Raw genomic sequence first — 17604 nt, 5'->3', positions numbered from 1 at the left:
ATTAATCATTAAAATTAAAGCTACTGTCTACAAAAAGATGATTCTGTTTCTAATAAGCTTATGATATGGTAAAGCAGAGCAAGTCTCTTCATGTTGCTTGTCTAGCCAGAGTTCTCTTAGTGTATTATTGGTCTTGAGTGATTTCATGAGCATCAATACCCCATCAGTATCAATATCAGTACAGTGGAGGTGAATGTAGCAGAGTGTGTTGTTTATGAGCAAAAGTTCAGCCAGTGACTGAGCACAGGCTGAAGTGACAGGGTTATTTTGAAGATATAAGTATTGAAGTGATTTATTATATTGTAGTGACTGTGCTAGTGCCGTAGCCATCATCACTGATTGAATTGTTAAATAGGGCTAAAGTTGTTAACGATTGGTTAGTTGATAGTTGAGAAGAAAATGAGAGGACATCATTACGTGTTAGGGCTGATGATGATATATAAAGAGTAATTATTCTTTTCTCTAATATTCTTGGTATTAGGAACTGTGCACTGTCAGATGATGAGTCATCAAGTATAATCATTTTATGTTCCTCATTCAGTTTACTGTTTACATCCTTACATTGCTCTACTGATGGATTACTAAGATGCACAATATTCTCCACCTTTCCATGCTCTTGTGCTACTATAAATAATCATAATAAATGCAAAACCAGTCAGTTAATGTAACTATTCATGCACTGTAAAATGGTTAATGGTGTGGCATAACATGCTTTATAAACACATTAATACAGAAGAAGATTACAAATGGCCATTGATGGTGCATTTAACATACTGTTATTGTCTTCAAATATCAGTTGCAATCGTTCTATTTCTTGCAGTCTATTGTCTGACAATTCCTTCCATGATGCTAACTCTTTCTCAGTATCTGTTAGAATTAAGTTGCATAATTATTATGGTAAACAATAAGCTTATTTTAATGACATTTGAAATCAAATGCATTATTACCTTCTAATAACTGATTCAATAGATTTTCCTTTTCTATAATTTCCTTTCTTAATACTAAAATTTCCTCCTTCAATTCGTTCATCACTTCTTCCTTTTGAACTACAGTAATGATTGACTAGTACATGTACATGATAGTACAAATCATACCATTAATGCAGTGACTCTCTTCAAGATGTTTTTTTAATGCTCCTATTTCTTTTAATCTGTTCTCTGATAACTTCTTCAATGCTGCTACCTCTGCTTCAGTAGCTATCATGTATATCAAATTAAGGATATACACAGATATCTCTTACCCATTATCCATTCATCTTTAGCTTTTAATGCAGCTTTCAAATCATTAATTTGTACTAGGAAGTCTGCCCCTTCTGTACTTTCACTCAGTACCTGTATACATTGTGTATTAAAATAATAAAAATGTTAAAATCATTATATGCAAATCTAACCTGAGTAGTGTGCCATATAGTACAGTTGCCGACCATAAATTCCTTCAATCCTTTCCTTTGTAATGTATCTGTCTTACCAAGGATGGTCAATATCAATGAGCCAGTGAATTCAGCAGGACAGTAGCAGTTCACTACTACTGATTGACTAGGACCAACATTATCAATTTGTATGCGGCACTTATTTAGCGGCTCTAACTCAAAAAACATATCATTGATATCTTGCAGTGTATATTCATCAGGATCCCAGTTGAACACGAATACAATGGTTTCACATAATAGGCGGGACGGAGTAGCAACTGCTTGTAGCTCCTCACCAAGGCAAAGACTCACTGATACTGACTTGCAGAAATCCTTAGCTTCCTCTTTGTAAGACTTAATGACTGGTTTAGCATCTTCTACATTGAATTCAAAAGCTAAGTTTTCAAGGGGACGTATATTAAAGATATTGCACTTTCTCTTTAGTACATTTAGCACTTCTTCAATTGTTTTTTTATCAGGAAGTTGAGACCTCAAATCAGGAAACCAGATAATAATTAGTTCCTTCACTTCATCAACATTCACTACACTTTTCATTTTCGTAAAAATACGTCGAACTTTAAAAAATGTGGAACCAAACTTCATTCTCATATCTTCAAACTTATTCTTCATATTACGAGGGAAAAGGATTTTATGATCACCATGTTTATCAGTTTCTTGATGATCGAATGATGAACCTGTTAGATTAAAAGTTATAATAATATATAGGCATGATTGTTAACTATTTCATACAAGTATGCATAGATTTTTGCTTTGCAAAATAAACTTCACCCTTTTCACTATCATCATCATGATACTTGAAACGCTTTCCTAATTAAATCAAAAGCTAAATTTCAAGAAAAACAAAAGTTTAACTTACTGTATTCTTCAAAAATGGTATGTCCAATATGAGCAGTCTCTGAGAACTTCCTTAATACAGTAACAAACAACTCCAGGTGTTTGTAATTGGAGTGAACAGCATCTCGTACAGCTTTGAGGAGAACTGCTCTACTGTCAGAGACAGAACCTCTGGTAGACATGACACAAGACAGAGCCTCATCAGATATAACTTCTTCATGAAGCAACCTTGCCATACAAACTGGTTCAGTAATTGACTGAGAGAGAGCACTGTAATTATTTTTCAATATATCACTAGCATGATCTTCATTACTGCCTGCTAGCTCCTGTGGCTGTACTATTGTACTATCATCAACTTGGGGAATTTTCTCTTCTACACAATCACCAATGACATATGTTACCAATATTCATTGTCTTACCATATTTGGCAATCATTTGATTGGCTATATCTCTTGTTTCTTCAACGTCAGACAGCACTGTAGTAATATCTTTAAGTTTTCTATAGTCGCTAGACACTGTTTCTTGCATGGCAGTCAAGAGAATCATCTTCTTGTCATCCAGTGATCTCCTCTGATTTATTGTCTCCATTTCATCCAAAGTAGCTTCACTTATGCATCTCTTACTATATAACAGTTGAGACACTTGTACAGGAGAGACAAGAACTTTATTTAATGATTCAATATTACTTTTTAGAATAGAAACTGCTTTAGTAGATGCTGGTACATCTAAAAAATCATTGTTCATTAGCACTTAGCTGACTGCATTATGTGTGATAACTTACAAGTTGTTTCATGTAGTTTTTTCAAATGCTTTTCATATTCATCAGCAAGTGTAATCTCCCCCACTACGCTTACTCTTAATGCTTCCAGTACTTGTCTCCTACTAGCAGTAGGAGTAGTGGTCAACCATAAATTGAACATCTCTATCATCTTGTGAGTGCTAGGTTCAGCTTTTCCATTAATATCTTGTAATCGCTTCTGATCCAAGTCAAGCATTGTACCAAGTGTGTACCAGTTAGTGCTAACATTAACATGCTCTGTTAGCTCCTTTATAGTTGGAGTAAATGACAGGAAAGCATTGAAGGGGTTGGTTTCCTTATGCTGAGTAGCCATTGCTGCAACCACACCTTGAACCTCAAGTTTTTACAATTAGATAATCACTAGGTGACTACCTAAATCAAGATCATGCATGTGATTGTAACACAGGAAATTTTGAGCTAATTCTGGATTTTTAATGAATTTTTAAGTTGCTCAAAAATTTGGTCAAAGACCCTGTACTATAGTAAACATACAGGGTACTTCAGCAAGAAAGATTTTTTACATTTTTATACATATTGATATCCTTTCCTTATGCCATGTAGAAGCTTGGGCTAATTTGATTACAATTTGACCATTTTAAAATGAACCAATTTTTTGGTAGATTTACTTCATAATAGCCCATGCTTTTTTCCAAACAATTGCTCAGAAATCACTCCCAAATTTTTGCTACACACATTGTGCTATGTAGAAGTTTGAGTTGATTTCAAGCAGACCTATATCAGCATTTATGATGCATCTACTACTTAAAATTTGTAAATAATGTTCAATGCTTACATGGTAATAACTAATAAGCACTATCAATTAAAATAATGCAAGCATTCACACACATCTAGAAAATAATACAACTAAAATACTACAATATGGTACACCTAGCAAAGAGTATAAAACTTTGTAACAAACTATACAAATAATTTGTACACGTCACTAGCAAAGAGTTGATTAAGTTATAAATCAGTCACAGTTGGTATTTCATATTAAGTAGAAGGTGGTGGAAGGGAACTCTTGCATTCATCATTAGTTGTATCATACACTGGCTCAACAGTTGATCTATTAATAATAGTTTTAAATAATAATATATTTGTATTTCATATAACTGACTGTGTTTGTTGTACTGTATCATATGTTGCACTATCCTTCACTGATACATCATTGGCAGTACTGTATGTGTGTATATATAAATATCACAATTTAAATCTAATAGTCAATAGTGTAACTAACTTTGTTTTAAATTCAGTTGTAGCATAAGCTGGACTGCACTCCATTACAATGTCATTATCTGATTTTCTATGAACCACAAATTTTAAGCAATTATTGCATGCATTATACATACCTCTTTTGATTAATATTAGTTCTTTTTATGTACATAGCCTGTATTAATATCACTATTATAGCTACAGCCAATAGTGATGCTGATACTGTTACACCAACTATCCATACAGTAATATTCCCTTCATTAACAGTAGTTGTCACAGTAGCACAAACTATTAGTAGAACTATAAACATAATTTTTCATTATAAATTTGTTTACCATGAACAGCTGATGTAGTGTTGCTACTCTTGCTTTTACTTAATGACACTGATGATGATGATGATGTCAACAATGCTAATGCAAGTAAGTAAACTAATAATAATGGGTTTGTGTTATCTTACTTGTTGATGTTCCTGTAACATTGACTGGTGGAGTACCTGTAACATGATCATTGTGTGATTGATATACAACTAGGGGCAGGGCCAGACTAATATACGACCAGTGTTCAGTGACTTACCTGAAGTTACCATTACAGTTGATGTCTGTAAGACAAATGATGTTTGCAATAAAATTGAAGTTTGCAATACAGTTAATGTCTGCTTTACAGTTGATACCATTGAAGTGCTTGATACTACAGTAGGAGTTAGTGTGACAGTAAACAAAGTGTATATTAAAATTATTTCGCTCAACTACCTGGTGGTACTGGTTGAGTCCTCTCTCCTTCATAAATAATTCCATTAACATTAAATGATGTAGATATAGAGAACAAGTAGTTCAGATTAGGATCTAATCCTCCTATTAAACCTTCAGTAGTACCACCTGGGAATACTCTCATTCCTGTCTCTACTTGTCTCTTCTTTCTTGAGGAGCTACTGGTTGACTCATAATAGACAGTATAATGACTAGCTCCAGAAACAAATCGCCACTCAGCCCTCACTGCTGTAGAATTGAGCTTTGTTATAGAAAAAGCTTCAATGACAGCTAAAAGTTTTAAAACACTATCATTATAGTATTCTCAGTAATTTCTTACGTATTTCAATAGTAGTGTATTCTCTATCAGTCCATTCTCCTGGTCCAATACTAGTATATGCTCTCACTCCAATAGTATAACTAGTATTAGGTATCAATCCTACTATAGTGTAATAAGTGTTAGTAGTGTTAGTTGTATTGTATGGACCAGTACTGGTAGACTCTCTATATCTTATCTCATATACTGTAATGATACCATTAGGTATTGTAGGAGGATTCCATACAATAATGATTTCAGTTGGTGGTGGTGCATATCTTAGATCAGATATCACACCAGGAACTGTGTTAAAATCATGTTAAACTGATCAACATTTCATTGACTTACTTGATTCAGCAATTAATTGTATTTCTTGTCTAGCCGGTCCATTCATATTATAATTATAAGGTATTATACTCACAGTATAGTTAGTGTATGGTATTAATCCTGTGAGATTATACATTCTGTTGTCTCCTCCAGTGATATTAACAGTATAACTAGTGTTTGAAGTGATGTTAGTGTATATGAGGTAGTATCCAGTGATTGGTCCATTCCTTCCATTGCAAGGTACTTCATCCCATGAGACAGTCATTGACATTGACTCTACTGATGAGAATATAATATCACCCACTGGTGCAATAGGAGCTGTAAAAAGAAATAACAATAAACGCTAATATAATGTTTTCTTACCAGTAGAAAGTGTAGTAGCTAAATAGTTTGTAATCAAATAAGCTATCTCAGCTCCATATATTCCAATAAGATCAAAGCCACATTGACTGTAAGGAGATATACCAGTTGAAGTATGTGGTGATGAAACTGATGTTTCACTATTACTAGTGACTGATGATTTACATACTCTCCTACATCTTCTATTAATATTATAACTAATTGGTACTACAGCAGTTGGTGGACTCCATGTTAAGGAAATGGCAGTACTTGTAATTAATGTAACCATTAAATCACTAACCACTGGATCACCTAAACACAAAAATTACTAACATTTTGTCTGAAAACATAACTTACTATATGCTACCATAACTGAAGCATTACCACTAGGTAGAGAAGCTGATCCATAAGATACTAAATAGAAAGTGTATGTAAGCCCTCGAATCAATCCTGATATTATATTGATTGTTGTTGAAGCAGTAGTGCCTACACTAACAGGAGTATTACTAGACAGTTGATAGTAGATCTCATAACCAGTAGCTCCTGATACAGTAGACCAGGAGAGTCTTACATGAGCTAAACCAGTACTTAATCTTGTAGCAGTTAAACCAATTGGAGTACCAGATACTAAATAGTTACATATAATAATAAAAATAATTGATTTCAAACCTGATATATTTAATGATGAAGTGCTCGGAACTGCTGTAATACCTTTAATAGTACCAGCTCTGGCATTAGATACAGTGCACTGATAGTTACCAGCTTCTCTCAGTCTCACTGTTACTGTCACTCTTGTAACAGATCCTGATCCATTCACTATCACCTGAGACAGTTCAGTAGATATTCCATTCTCATTCACTGAACAACTGACAGTAGTAGGAGGACCATCAGAAACATTGAAACTGAGACTGAAGACTGGAGGAGTAGCTAATCTACTAGTGGAGAGGAGAGAGAACTGCATTGTAGGATCAGCATCAGGACCATCTGTAAAAGAAGTACATTAATTTAATTATTGTCTATATTCATGACATACTATTTTTACTGTATCCAGTATCAGTATATGCTCCAACCACTAGTGTTTGATTCACTCCATTCTCATCAGGAATGATACACTTGTATAAACCTTCATATCCTGATAGTCCACCACTTCTAGCTAGTGCAATCTGACCACTGAATCTCTTACTGAACACTGGTTGTGGAACTGTATGATTATCAAAGGGTTCATGGAATAAAGGTACTTCAGTTCCATTAGGATAATGCCACACTCCAATATTAGTACCATTGTTAGCACTCTGACACCACAAAGCATCAGTGATATCTTCAATATCATTATTCTGATCTTGATCATAAAACTGGCTAGCATATATCATAGAGTAATTAGGTATTACCCTGTCCACATAAGCTAGGTACAGTTGAACACCTAAATATGATGAGCGTATATAGTCTGTAATTAGCAATACTTATTCTCTTACCATTACTGGGTAGAATAGAAGGTGGTTCTTGTCCCAATAGATGTACAGACCTCAGTTGAAGTAGTAATAGTAGCTTTATGAGTAAAATAGAACTACTTGAGGGTGCCATTGTAGAGTGATGCACTTCTATTACTTGTCGATCTAGTTAGTTTTTTATTGAAAAAATAACTCTTCCCCAAAACTAACAGAATCATGTGAGCTATGAGTTGTTCATGACATAGATATGTATAGTTCAGAATGTAGAGAGCTCTGTTTTAAAATTTTAAAACATATAATGCATGAACACATGCATATGTGTATTATCTAGCACTAAGTATTAAAATGTAAAATAATAATTATCCAGAAGTGCTTTGATGTCCAGATATTTAAATACCCATAATTCAAAATTGATTAGTGCATTAAGTTAGAAATTGTAACTGCAAAGATTGTGAAGAGGCTAATTGTTGGAAATAATTCCTTATCATTGGCTTATTTAGAGTTCCATAATTTTTGCTAATTGTTGCTATTGAAAAAGTTTATTTTAAACATAATGTAATGTGGTATTTTAACTAAAATTGGTAAACATTTCTAATTGTAACACAAACACCTCTAATGATTGTACTATCCACCAGTAACCAGATACATTATGTAAATTGTATTGCATATAGTAATGTATGTACACAAAAGATGAGTACATAATGTACATTATTAAACAATTGGAAAATAATGACACACATTGATAACTACAATACACTAGATCTATGTTACAGTGCGTGGGTGTATAGATCTAATATGAAAAGAGTCCGGTAATATACTGGAAACACGTGCTGCTGCTTATCCTTAGTTTTGATGATTTGTTCATTTCATTGAAAAGGTAAAAATGGACAAAAGCAACCTTCTCATTAAAATTCATGTGTGTAAAGCAATAAGTCATGCCCCTAGTAATAATGACACTGGGTGTGATGAGGAAGAGTCCAGAGCTAGTGCAAGCTAAACACATCCTAATCTTGTGTAAATGCAATGTGCCTACTATCAAGAGATCTACCCTTACTAATATAAAAATTTAACTTTATGTTCATTAGCAAACTACACAGTAAAAACTAACAAGTACTATAAATTAATAATACAGGCATTCACACATATTGAGAAAATAATGTAACTAAAATAGTACACCGACCTAGTCAAGATAATTTGTACATTAGCAAAGAGTTGATTAAGTTATAAATCAGTCACAGTTGGTATTTCATATTCAGTAGAAGGTGGGGGGAGAGAAGTCTCATATTCATCATTAGTTGTATCATACACTGGCTCAACAGTCAATCTATTAATAATAACTTTAAATAATAATAATAATTGTATTTATATAACTGACTGTGTTTGTTCACTTTGTTGTACTGTATCATATGTTGGACCATCCTTCACTGATGCATCATCAGTAGTACTGCATGTGTATAGACATAATGTACTAGTCAATAGTGTAACTAACTTTGTTTTAAATTCAGTTGTAGCATAAGCTGGACTGCACTCCATTACAATATCATCATCTGATTTTCTATGAACCACAAATTTTAAACAATAAATGTGTACAATTACATACCTCTTCTGATTAAGAGTATTTCTTTTTATGTACATAAGCAATATCAGTATAATAATTATAGATACAGCCAATAGTAATATTAATATCGTCACAACAACTATCCATCCAGTAATATTTCCTCCATTATTCACTATTATACATGTAGTTGGTACAACAGTAGTGTCAGTTGAATAAGAAACTATAATTTGAATCAACAATATAGTTATAGCATCAATAAATTACTGTTATAGGATTAATCAATGGAAAAATTAAAAACTATCAATGATAAAAGTAATTTCTTACATATTTGAGCAGTATTAAATTCTCTATCAGTCCATTCTCCTGGTCCAATACTAGTATATGCTCTCACTCCAATAGTATAACTAGTATTAGGTATCAATCCTACTATACTGTAATAAGTGTTAGTAGTGTTAGTTATATTATATGGACCAGTACTGGTAGACTCTCTATATCTTATCTCATATACTGTAATGATACCATTAGGTATTGTAGGAGGATTCCATGAGATAGTGATTCTAGTTGGTGTCCTTACATGCATCAGATCAGATATCACACCAGGAACTGTGTTAAATGAAATGATATTGAATTATTATGCATGTACATGTACATGAATGAAAACATAATTGGAAAAATTCATAATCATTTTTGGTAGACTATATAGTACATTTGAAAAAGAATTGTTTAACTGCTAATAAACACACATGTGCATGTACATGTAACACTAACTGGATTCAGGTGAGTCCACACTAGTTGGTCTAGTAATGGGGACTTCTCTCTCCAGCCCATCAACCAGGAGAGCAGCATTAACTCCAATGGAGTAAGACATGAATGGCTTAATGTCAGTAAAATCAAACTGGCTCTCTGCATTACTAACATTATACTCTAGAGTAGTCATGACTGGATTCGCCTGACGACGTCTTCTTGAGCCTCTACTGGCGGCAAGGTCAGTGACATTGACACGCACGACGTAACGTTGTAAGAATTCGGAACCATCTTCGGGGGAAAGAGGCTCCCATTTGACTTGGATGGACGGGTTTGTTGTGTCGTTGATGTTCGATGAGCTGAGGTTAGTTGAAACTTCAGGAAGATTATCTATATGTGAGGAGTAACGGAATTGTTACTAAAAACATGTTGGATTTAGATTCAAGTTAATATTTGGGAGTTTAAATTTTGCATTTTTTACATTTGAATCGTAAAATTAAACTTTATATGCAAAACTTCTATGTTATAGTAATTTAAAAATTTATAAAAAATCCAATATACATTACACAATACATCTTACCTGCAGGTTTAGTCTTTGCAGTGATACTAACAGTATTCCCTTTAAAACCTTGAGGCTCACTATACTCCACATTAATATTAATAATGTACTCAGTATTAGGGACCAAAGACTCCATTGTATGTTTCAATGAGTTGTTACTGACAGATACAGGGGTATCTTTTCCATTAGCTCTGTAATTCAGTACATATCGGCCTATCTCAGCTGGTCTCCGCCCAGTTGGTCTAAAGAGAGGAGGGAGCTCCCACAATATTTGTATCTGAGTAGAAGTGATGAATATTGATGGAGTACGGACACGAAGCAAACTAGCCATACCTAAAATAAATTAAAATATATCTTTAAAAGGACAATAAACATTTTCTGGTACATGTACATGTATGCATGTGCATGTGAAAATTGATTATACATGCATGAATGAGTATAATAAGGATATATGTTCATGTACATATGATGAGGAGAAATAAAGGGAGGGAGGGAGAGAGAGGTACAAATTAAGACCCACCTGAGCTGATACTAGGAAAAGTAACAACATCTGAGGAAGGCCCTCTACCAACTTCATTATTACTGGATACAACGACAGTATAATTACGATTTAAGTCAAAATCAATTAGAAGATAGCTGGGATTAGTAAGTCCTGTTATATTAGAAGAGCTAGCTTCAGCAAGATCTAATCTGTATTCAACATTATAGCGCTGATCACGACCAAAATTAGAACTAGGGACATTCCATTTGAATTCAATTTCAAAAAAAGACAAATAAGTAACAGTCACACCAGTAACTTGATCAGGAACACCTGGAGAGAGAGAGGGAGAGAGAAAAACAGAGAGAGAGAGAGGGTGGAGGGAGAGAGAGAGAGGAAGGAGGAAGAGAGAAGTAAGAACATTAAAAAGGAGCAAAGGAAAAGAAAGAGTTCACATGCATTGAGCTTAAATATGATACACATGTACATGTACATGTGGCGCTACATGCGTGAGCATAAATGGAGACAAAATATCCCCAATACTAGAGTGATGAGTGGGCAGACCATTAATCACCTTCACACAGACTCACACATAAAACACACCACTGAAATAGTTAATGTGTGGTAATGGAATGTCAACATAGCAATAATACTTATGTACATGTACTTTAAAGAAGCATTTATATTGTGAATTAACACGTTCTAAGTTAATGCTTTCAGTCAAAATTAAATGTCTAAATAAAAACTGTCACTACATAGATTGTACATATACATGTACATACAATTACATGTACATGCATGTACTTATATTTACTGTATTACTACATTACACACACATACTTTGTATTATCAGTTGAAAGTTGCTTTCAGTCCTTCCATAATCATTAGTCAATACACATCTGTAACTACCAGCATCATCAAAGGTAACATTCACAATAGAATGCAACTTAGATTGACCAGTATACAGATTGAGTTCAGTTCCATTCGTTAGTGTCTTGCTAATTTGTAAATGAGGTCTTGGGTTAGAATAATCAGGATCACATTTAAACATAAACTTGTCCCCAAGAATTGCTGTAGAGTTCTCTTCAGGCCCTGTTCTAAGAACAGGCCCAACTAGAAAAAAAATAAAATACAACAGAATATACATGCATAAACTTTGTATACATAATGCTTTCTCTACTTTATTTTTCTATCTTTTCCTCCAATCTCTCCCTCTCTCTCTCTTTCTTCTCAAATACTTACATAATCCTTCAAGGCAAGTCCCATTACTCGTTACTTGTTCATTAAAGAAGTCCCCGATATAAGCTGTACAGGTATAGGCATGCTCAAAGCTTGATATGTCTTCTGAGATAAAGTTTAAATAATCCACCGGATTAAAAGATATCATTGTTGTGACAATCCTGTTTTCATCCTCGAGAGTGGTAGCTACAAAGGTACTAGCATTATTCGCCCGAGGGGATCCAAACCTTTGTCCACTTATAAACCAGCCAACGGTGAGGTTATATGGAGCATCAGGTCTGTTCTGGAATGAACACTGTAGGAACTCATTGGTTCCATTAATCACTTGTATTGGAGTGGCATCACAGTTCTTTGTACAACTGGAGCTCCCAAAAACACGACAATTTGACACATTAGATGATAATAAAGTAGGACCTGAGAGAGAGAGAGAGGTGGGATGAAAATCATAAAATTAAAAAAGGATGCATACATGTTTGTACACAAAAAGTACCGGTACATGTACAGTACATGCATATGCACATTATGAAAAACATCCAACAATTTCCATGCTGCATACACTAACATGCTACATGTATTTTTAGTTCACGTAGTGTAGTTGCCATTAAATCTAAACCCACAGTACATGTACACGTTATACAATGAATATGAATTCCAATACTCACCCAATGGTGTGATAGTAATGATCTTTGACACCGTCTGTCCTATAAAATCAGTGACATTGCAAACATATTCCCCAGCAGATCCATTAACAACAGGCCCCAGGGATAATATTGGAGTATCAAATCCATCAGTTATACAACCAGGGCCACAAGGAACGTGCTCCCATTCATATGTAAGACCAAAACCAGATGCTGTACAGTTGAGTGTAATATTGAGACCAATGGTGGCATTGAGATCATTAAGATTAAGTATAACTGGTGGGGGGACTGGAGGAAAGAGAGAGGGAGAGGAGAGAACAATAGATTGAATAATAAAAAAGGAGTTTGAGGTACATTTACATGTACATGTATGTGTATAAGAAGAGAGAGAGAGAGAGTGTGAAAAAAAGACATCTATAAATTATCAAAATAAATGCATATACAAAAATACTCAGCATTAATATAACAGCAAAAATTAACATAACAATAAATAGCCACAACAACAAATCACTATAAAGTGTAAACAATAACAACAACACAATACATGTACATGTACTTACCCAAGACACTAATAGTAATGTTAGCGGCACCAATACCAGCCATATTCTCAGCCTGGCAGCGATATACTCCATTATCTCTAAGGACCACATTATCCCTAACCAATACACTAGTATATGTATTAGGAGCACCAGTGGCTGTGAAGTTAGGTTGAGCTCCACTTGATATCAAAGTGTCATTATGATACCAAACTATACTGGAGGGTCTCATTAGTGAAGTGACGTTACACATGATGGAGAGACGATCATCATATGTTGCATATTTCATAGGTGATGATGGTATGGATACAGTAGGAACTGGTACTATAAAGAGTGGAAGAAGAGTAAGAGATATATGCAACATACAAAGAGATGATGAAGACACTTACAAATAACAGTGACATTTGAAACATCACTCTCAGTGCCTCCTTGATTAGTAGAGGAGCAAGTATACAGGCCAGTATAACTGAGATCAACATTATCAATAGTGAGGTCACTCTTGTACATGTTGCCAGTGTTCATTGTTACAATGCTCTCGCTAGGTATGGTGATGTTAGCTGTAGTGGTCCAATTGATGGTAGGAGGAGTAACTGAAAATACTGTACAGTTTAATTCAAGAGTCGTATTGTAGTAGATCTCAAGTGTGTCAGCAGTTAAGGACACTCCTGTTGTAGGTACTAAGAATAAAATAAAAAATGAAAGAATCATAACAGCCAAAATGATACTTTTACAATAACAAATATGCTATAAACATTGGACGATAAATATTATGAACAAACTAAGATTCATTAATATCATTATGCATTAGTTATAGTGTTAGCACAATAACTACAATTAATGGTAGGGGAATTTCAAAAACAAATCTAACAATTTACTTACCAGTGACATCAAGCATAGCAGTAGTATTAATACTCCCTCCTTCATTAGTAGCAGTACATGTATATGATCCAATACTGTCTAATGTAACTCCAGTCAATACTAAACTACTAGTATACATATCACTGCCTTGAGACATCACAGCAGGTTGACTGGTTATACCAGCAGGACCAGTCCATGTTATGTTAGGAGTAGTTAGTGATGTAACTGTACAAGTGAAGGTAGCAGTGTCACTGTGATTAACAGAGAGAGAGGTAGGAGTAATGGTGAGGCCACTTGGAGGAGGAACTAGAAATTAAGAAAAATATAATAAAATTCACACTTACATGCATATGTAGTACAAAGTTCACAAGTACTAATATTTAAGCATTCGATGTACATGTAGGTATGTCATTTTTCCTTTTAATTATAGCTGAAACTATTAATGACACATGTACATGTATTGCTTTAATTCAACGCTTAGAGATTTGTTAAAATTTGCACACAGCATTAAATTGGGCTAAAAACCATTTTCTTGTTTCTTCTCTTAGTACTTACCATAAACAATGACACTGACAGTATCACTACCAGCTCCATGATCATGAGTAGCAACACAAGTATATACTCCAGCATTAGACCCAGTAACACTAGTAATAGATACTTGTAGAGGACCAGTAGGAGCTGAAGTATAGTTCATAGTTTCAATAATAGTTTGTCCAAATCTCCATTGAACAGTGAGAAGTAGGAATAATGAAGAGACAGTACAGTCCAGTGTAAGGTCCATACCATAAGTTATATTGACACTATCATCAGGTATTGAAACTGATGGAGGAGGTACTGTGATTGGAAAAAAACATTGATATTAAAATACTCAAAGTTTAAAGTGCTTCTTACCAGTAACATTAAGCATAGCAGTAGTATCAATACTCCCTCCTTCATTAGTAGCAGTACATGTATATGATCCAATACTGTCTAATGTAACTCCAGTCAATACTAAATCCCTTGTATGAATGTCACCTTGTGATATCAAAGGAGGCTGGCTGGGTATACCAGCAGTAGCAGTAGTAGTCCATGTTATATTAGGAGTAGTTAGTGATCTAACTTGACATGTGATGGTAATACTATTATTGTATACTACTGAAGGACTAGGAGGAGATATTGAAATATCATTAGGAGCAGGAACTGTAAGGAGAGAGGATTTAGGATATTTTTTAAGGACATGGTATAGTCAAAAATTCTTACCAGTAACATTAAGCATAGCAGTAGTATTAATACTCCCTCCTTCATTAGTAGCAATACATGTATATGATCCAATACTGTCTAATGTAACTCCAGTCAATACTAAACTACTAGTATACATATCACTGCCTTGAGAAGAGGCAAGTACAGCAGGTTGACTGGTTATACCAGTAGTAGCAGTAGTAGTCCATGTTATATTAGGAGTAGTTAGTGATGTAACTATACAAGTGAAGGTAGCAGTGTCACTGTGATTAACAGAGAGAGAGGGAGGAGTAATGGTGAGGCCACTTGGAGGAGGAACTAGAAACAAGAAAAAAAGACTCTTACATAACTGTAACTCCACAAGTACTAATACTTAAGCCGAAACTATTAATAATGTGCAATCAACATTTAGAAATTTGCATACAACATTAAATTGGGCTGAAAACCATTTTTGTTTAAAAAACCTCTTTCTTAGTACTTACTATAAACAATGACACTGACATTATCACTATCAGCTCCATGATCATAAGTAGCAACACAAGTATATACTCCAGCATTAGACCCAGTAACACTAGTAACAGATACTTGTAGAGGACCAGTAGGAGCTAAAGTATAGTTCATAGCTTTAATAACAGTTTGTCCGAATCTCCATTCAACAGTGAGAGGTAGGAATACTGAAGAGACAGTACAATTCAGAGTAAGGTTCATACCATAAGTTATAGTGACACTATCATTAGCTATTGATACTGATGGAGGAGGTACTGCAGTGAATGAGAGAGAGAGGAGAAATGAAGTGATATATTATAGCAATCACACAACATGCACGTGGTATATACATGGTATAGTCAAAAATTCTTACCAGTAACATTAAGCATAGCAGTAGTATTAATACTCCCTCCTTCATTAGTAGCAGTACATGTATATGATCCAATACTGTCTAATGTAACTCCAGTCAATACTAAACTACTAGTATGAATGTTCCCTTGTGACATCACAGCAGGTTGACTGGGTATACTAGTATTAGCAGTAGTACCCCATGTTATATTAGGAGCAGTTAGTGATCTAACTTGACATGTGATGGTAGTACTATTATTGTATACCACTGAAGGACTGGGAGGAGATATTGAAATATCACTAGGAGGAGGAGCTATAAGGAGATAGGGAAGAATGAGAGAAGATTTAGGATATCGTTAAAAGGAACGTACATGTACATGTACAGTACATATGTATGTGTATTATAATCAACTTACGATTAACAGTCAATACAATAGTATCAGTTCCTATGGTATTACCAGTATTATCATCAACAACATCACAAGTATAAGTTCCAGTGTGAGATAAATCAACATTAGACAATGTTAACTCGCTACTGGTATCACTAGTCATAACTACACTACTGAGATCCGTATTGCTGGCAGTAGTGGTCCATTCAATTGTAAGATTAGCAGCATTGACAGTATCATCATGAGAACAAGTGAGAGTGACATCAGAACCATAAGTAACAGTGGGATCATCTGGAGTTACTTCAATTATTATATTATATGTAACTAAAATTTAAGAAAGGAAGGTAGAGTGTACCTCTCACTATTACAATAGTAGATAGATGACAGCATAGTGTAATGATGTGTACCAATCAGTCAGTGATACTAGAATATTTTTGTGGCAACTATTGCACTTGAATCATGCATGGATTTCATTATTAGTAAAATTGAAAGTTGCTGCATTTTTAATCCATTCGAATCTCAAAAATAACGGCTTTGTTCTCAAAAATTTTCATCACTCGCTATACAGTATATATATATATATATATATATACTGATGGTCATAGGGGTAGGAACAAATTAAAAGTTGGGGGGGGGGCTAAGGTATTATTTATTTACAATCATAGGAGCATGATTTAACAATTGATCATTAATACATAGCATGTACAGAATTAATATTGTCCAAAATATTGGCGTCTATGCTCATTAAATGTAACAAATTCCTTTGCAATGTCCTCGATGTGTAAATCATCTGTAAATTCTTTGTGTGCACGCAAAATAACTACATGATTAAGATGCTCTTGTGACATTGTGGAGCGCAAGTAGTTTTTTGATGTCCTTAACGTCAAAAATCTATGCTCAGCTGAAGCTGATGTTAACAGAGTTGTTAAATAAAGAAGTAGAACCTTGTGTATTTCTGAAAAAAAATAATAAGAGTGCATGTTCTTAGAAGTTAAGATAGTGTATTAAATGTTTTATGAAATGAATCATCACACAATATGCACACATATAAGGATTACCTAAACTAAAGTCTATAGTGTTGATAATAGTAATACATGTATATC

The 17604-nt window shown here is 34.3% G+C and overlaps 3 protein-coding genes and 1 long non-coding RNA gene across 4 annotated transcripts in view; all 4 read right to left on the bottom strand.

The window, feature by feature from the left end:
• Positions 1-6: 6 nt before the first annotated feature.
• Positions 7-3375, bottom strand: LOC109584104 (uncharacterized). Its single transcript, XM_019999707.1, has 8 exons — positions 3045-3375; positions 2683-2988; positions 2286-2636; positions 2159-2236; positions 1391-2103; positions 948-1331; positions 775-867; positions 7-624 (listed from the first exon to the last, which is right to left on the bottom strand). The coding sequence occupies exons 1-6, from the start codon at positions 3373-3375 to the stop codon at positions 1209-1211; spliced, it is 1902 nt and encodes a 633-aa protein (XP_019855266.1). The 3' UTR covers positions 7-624; positions 775-867; positions 948-1208.
• A 500-nt stretch (positions 3376-3875) lies between these two features.
• Positions 3876-7583, bottom strand: LOC109584103 (uncharacterized). The gene is made up of 10 exons (XM_019999706.1): positions 7475-7583; positions 7300-7422; positions 5024-5311; positions 4848-4961; positions 4732-4767; positions 4610-4684; positions 4412-4562; positions 4300-4365; positions 4180-4239; positions 3876-4128 (listed from the first exon to the last, which is right to left on the bottom strand). The coding sequence occupies exons 1-10, from the start codon at positions 7581-7583 to the stop codon at positions 4056-4058; spliced, it is 1095 nt and encodes a 364-aa protein (XP_019855265.1). The 3' UTR covers positions 3876-4055.
• A 992-nt stretch (positions 7584-8575) lies between these two features.
• On the bottom strand, positions 8576-8988 carry LOC109584116 (uncharacterized). Its single transcript, XR_002185849.1, has 3 exons — positions 8940-8988; positions 8826-8894; positions 8576-8774 (listed from the first exon to the last, which is right to left on the bottom strand). It is a non-coding gene; the product is annotated as an uncharacterized LOC109584116 (long non-coding RNA).
• Positions 8989-9771: 783 nt separating this feature from the next.
• Positions 9772-17604, bottom strand: part of LOC105313688 (hemicentin-1-like) — a 22647-nt gene continuing 14814 nt past the window's right edge. The window contains exons 7-9 of the mRNA XM_019999705.1: positions 10832-11122; positions 10333-10644; positions 9772-10142 (exon numbers count right to left, since the gene is read on the bottom strand). Of these exons, the coding sequence (XP_019855264.1) occupies positions 9772-10142; positions 10333-10644; positions 10832-11122 (974 nt within the window). The remainder of the gene's footprint in view (positions 10143-10332; positions 10645-10831; positions 11123-17604) is intronic.

This window comes from Amphimedon queenslandica, unplaced genomic scaffold (assembly GCF_000090795.2).
Source record: "Amphimedon queenslandica unplaced genomic scaffold, v1.1 AMPQUscaffold_13246, whole genome shotgun sequence".
NCBI lineage: Eukaryota > Metazoa > Porifera > Demospongiae > Haplosclerida > Niphatidae > Amphimedon > Amphimedon queenslandica.
This window is presented reverse-complemented; position numbering and strand designations above follow the sequence as displayed.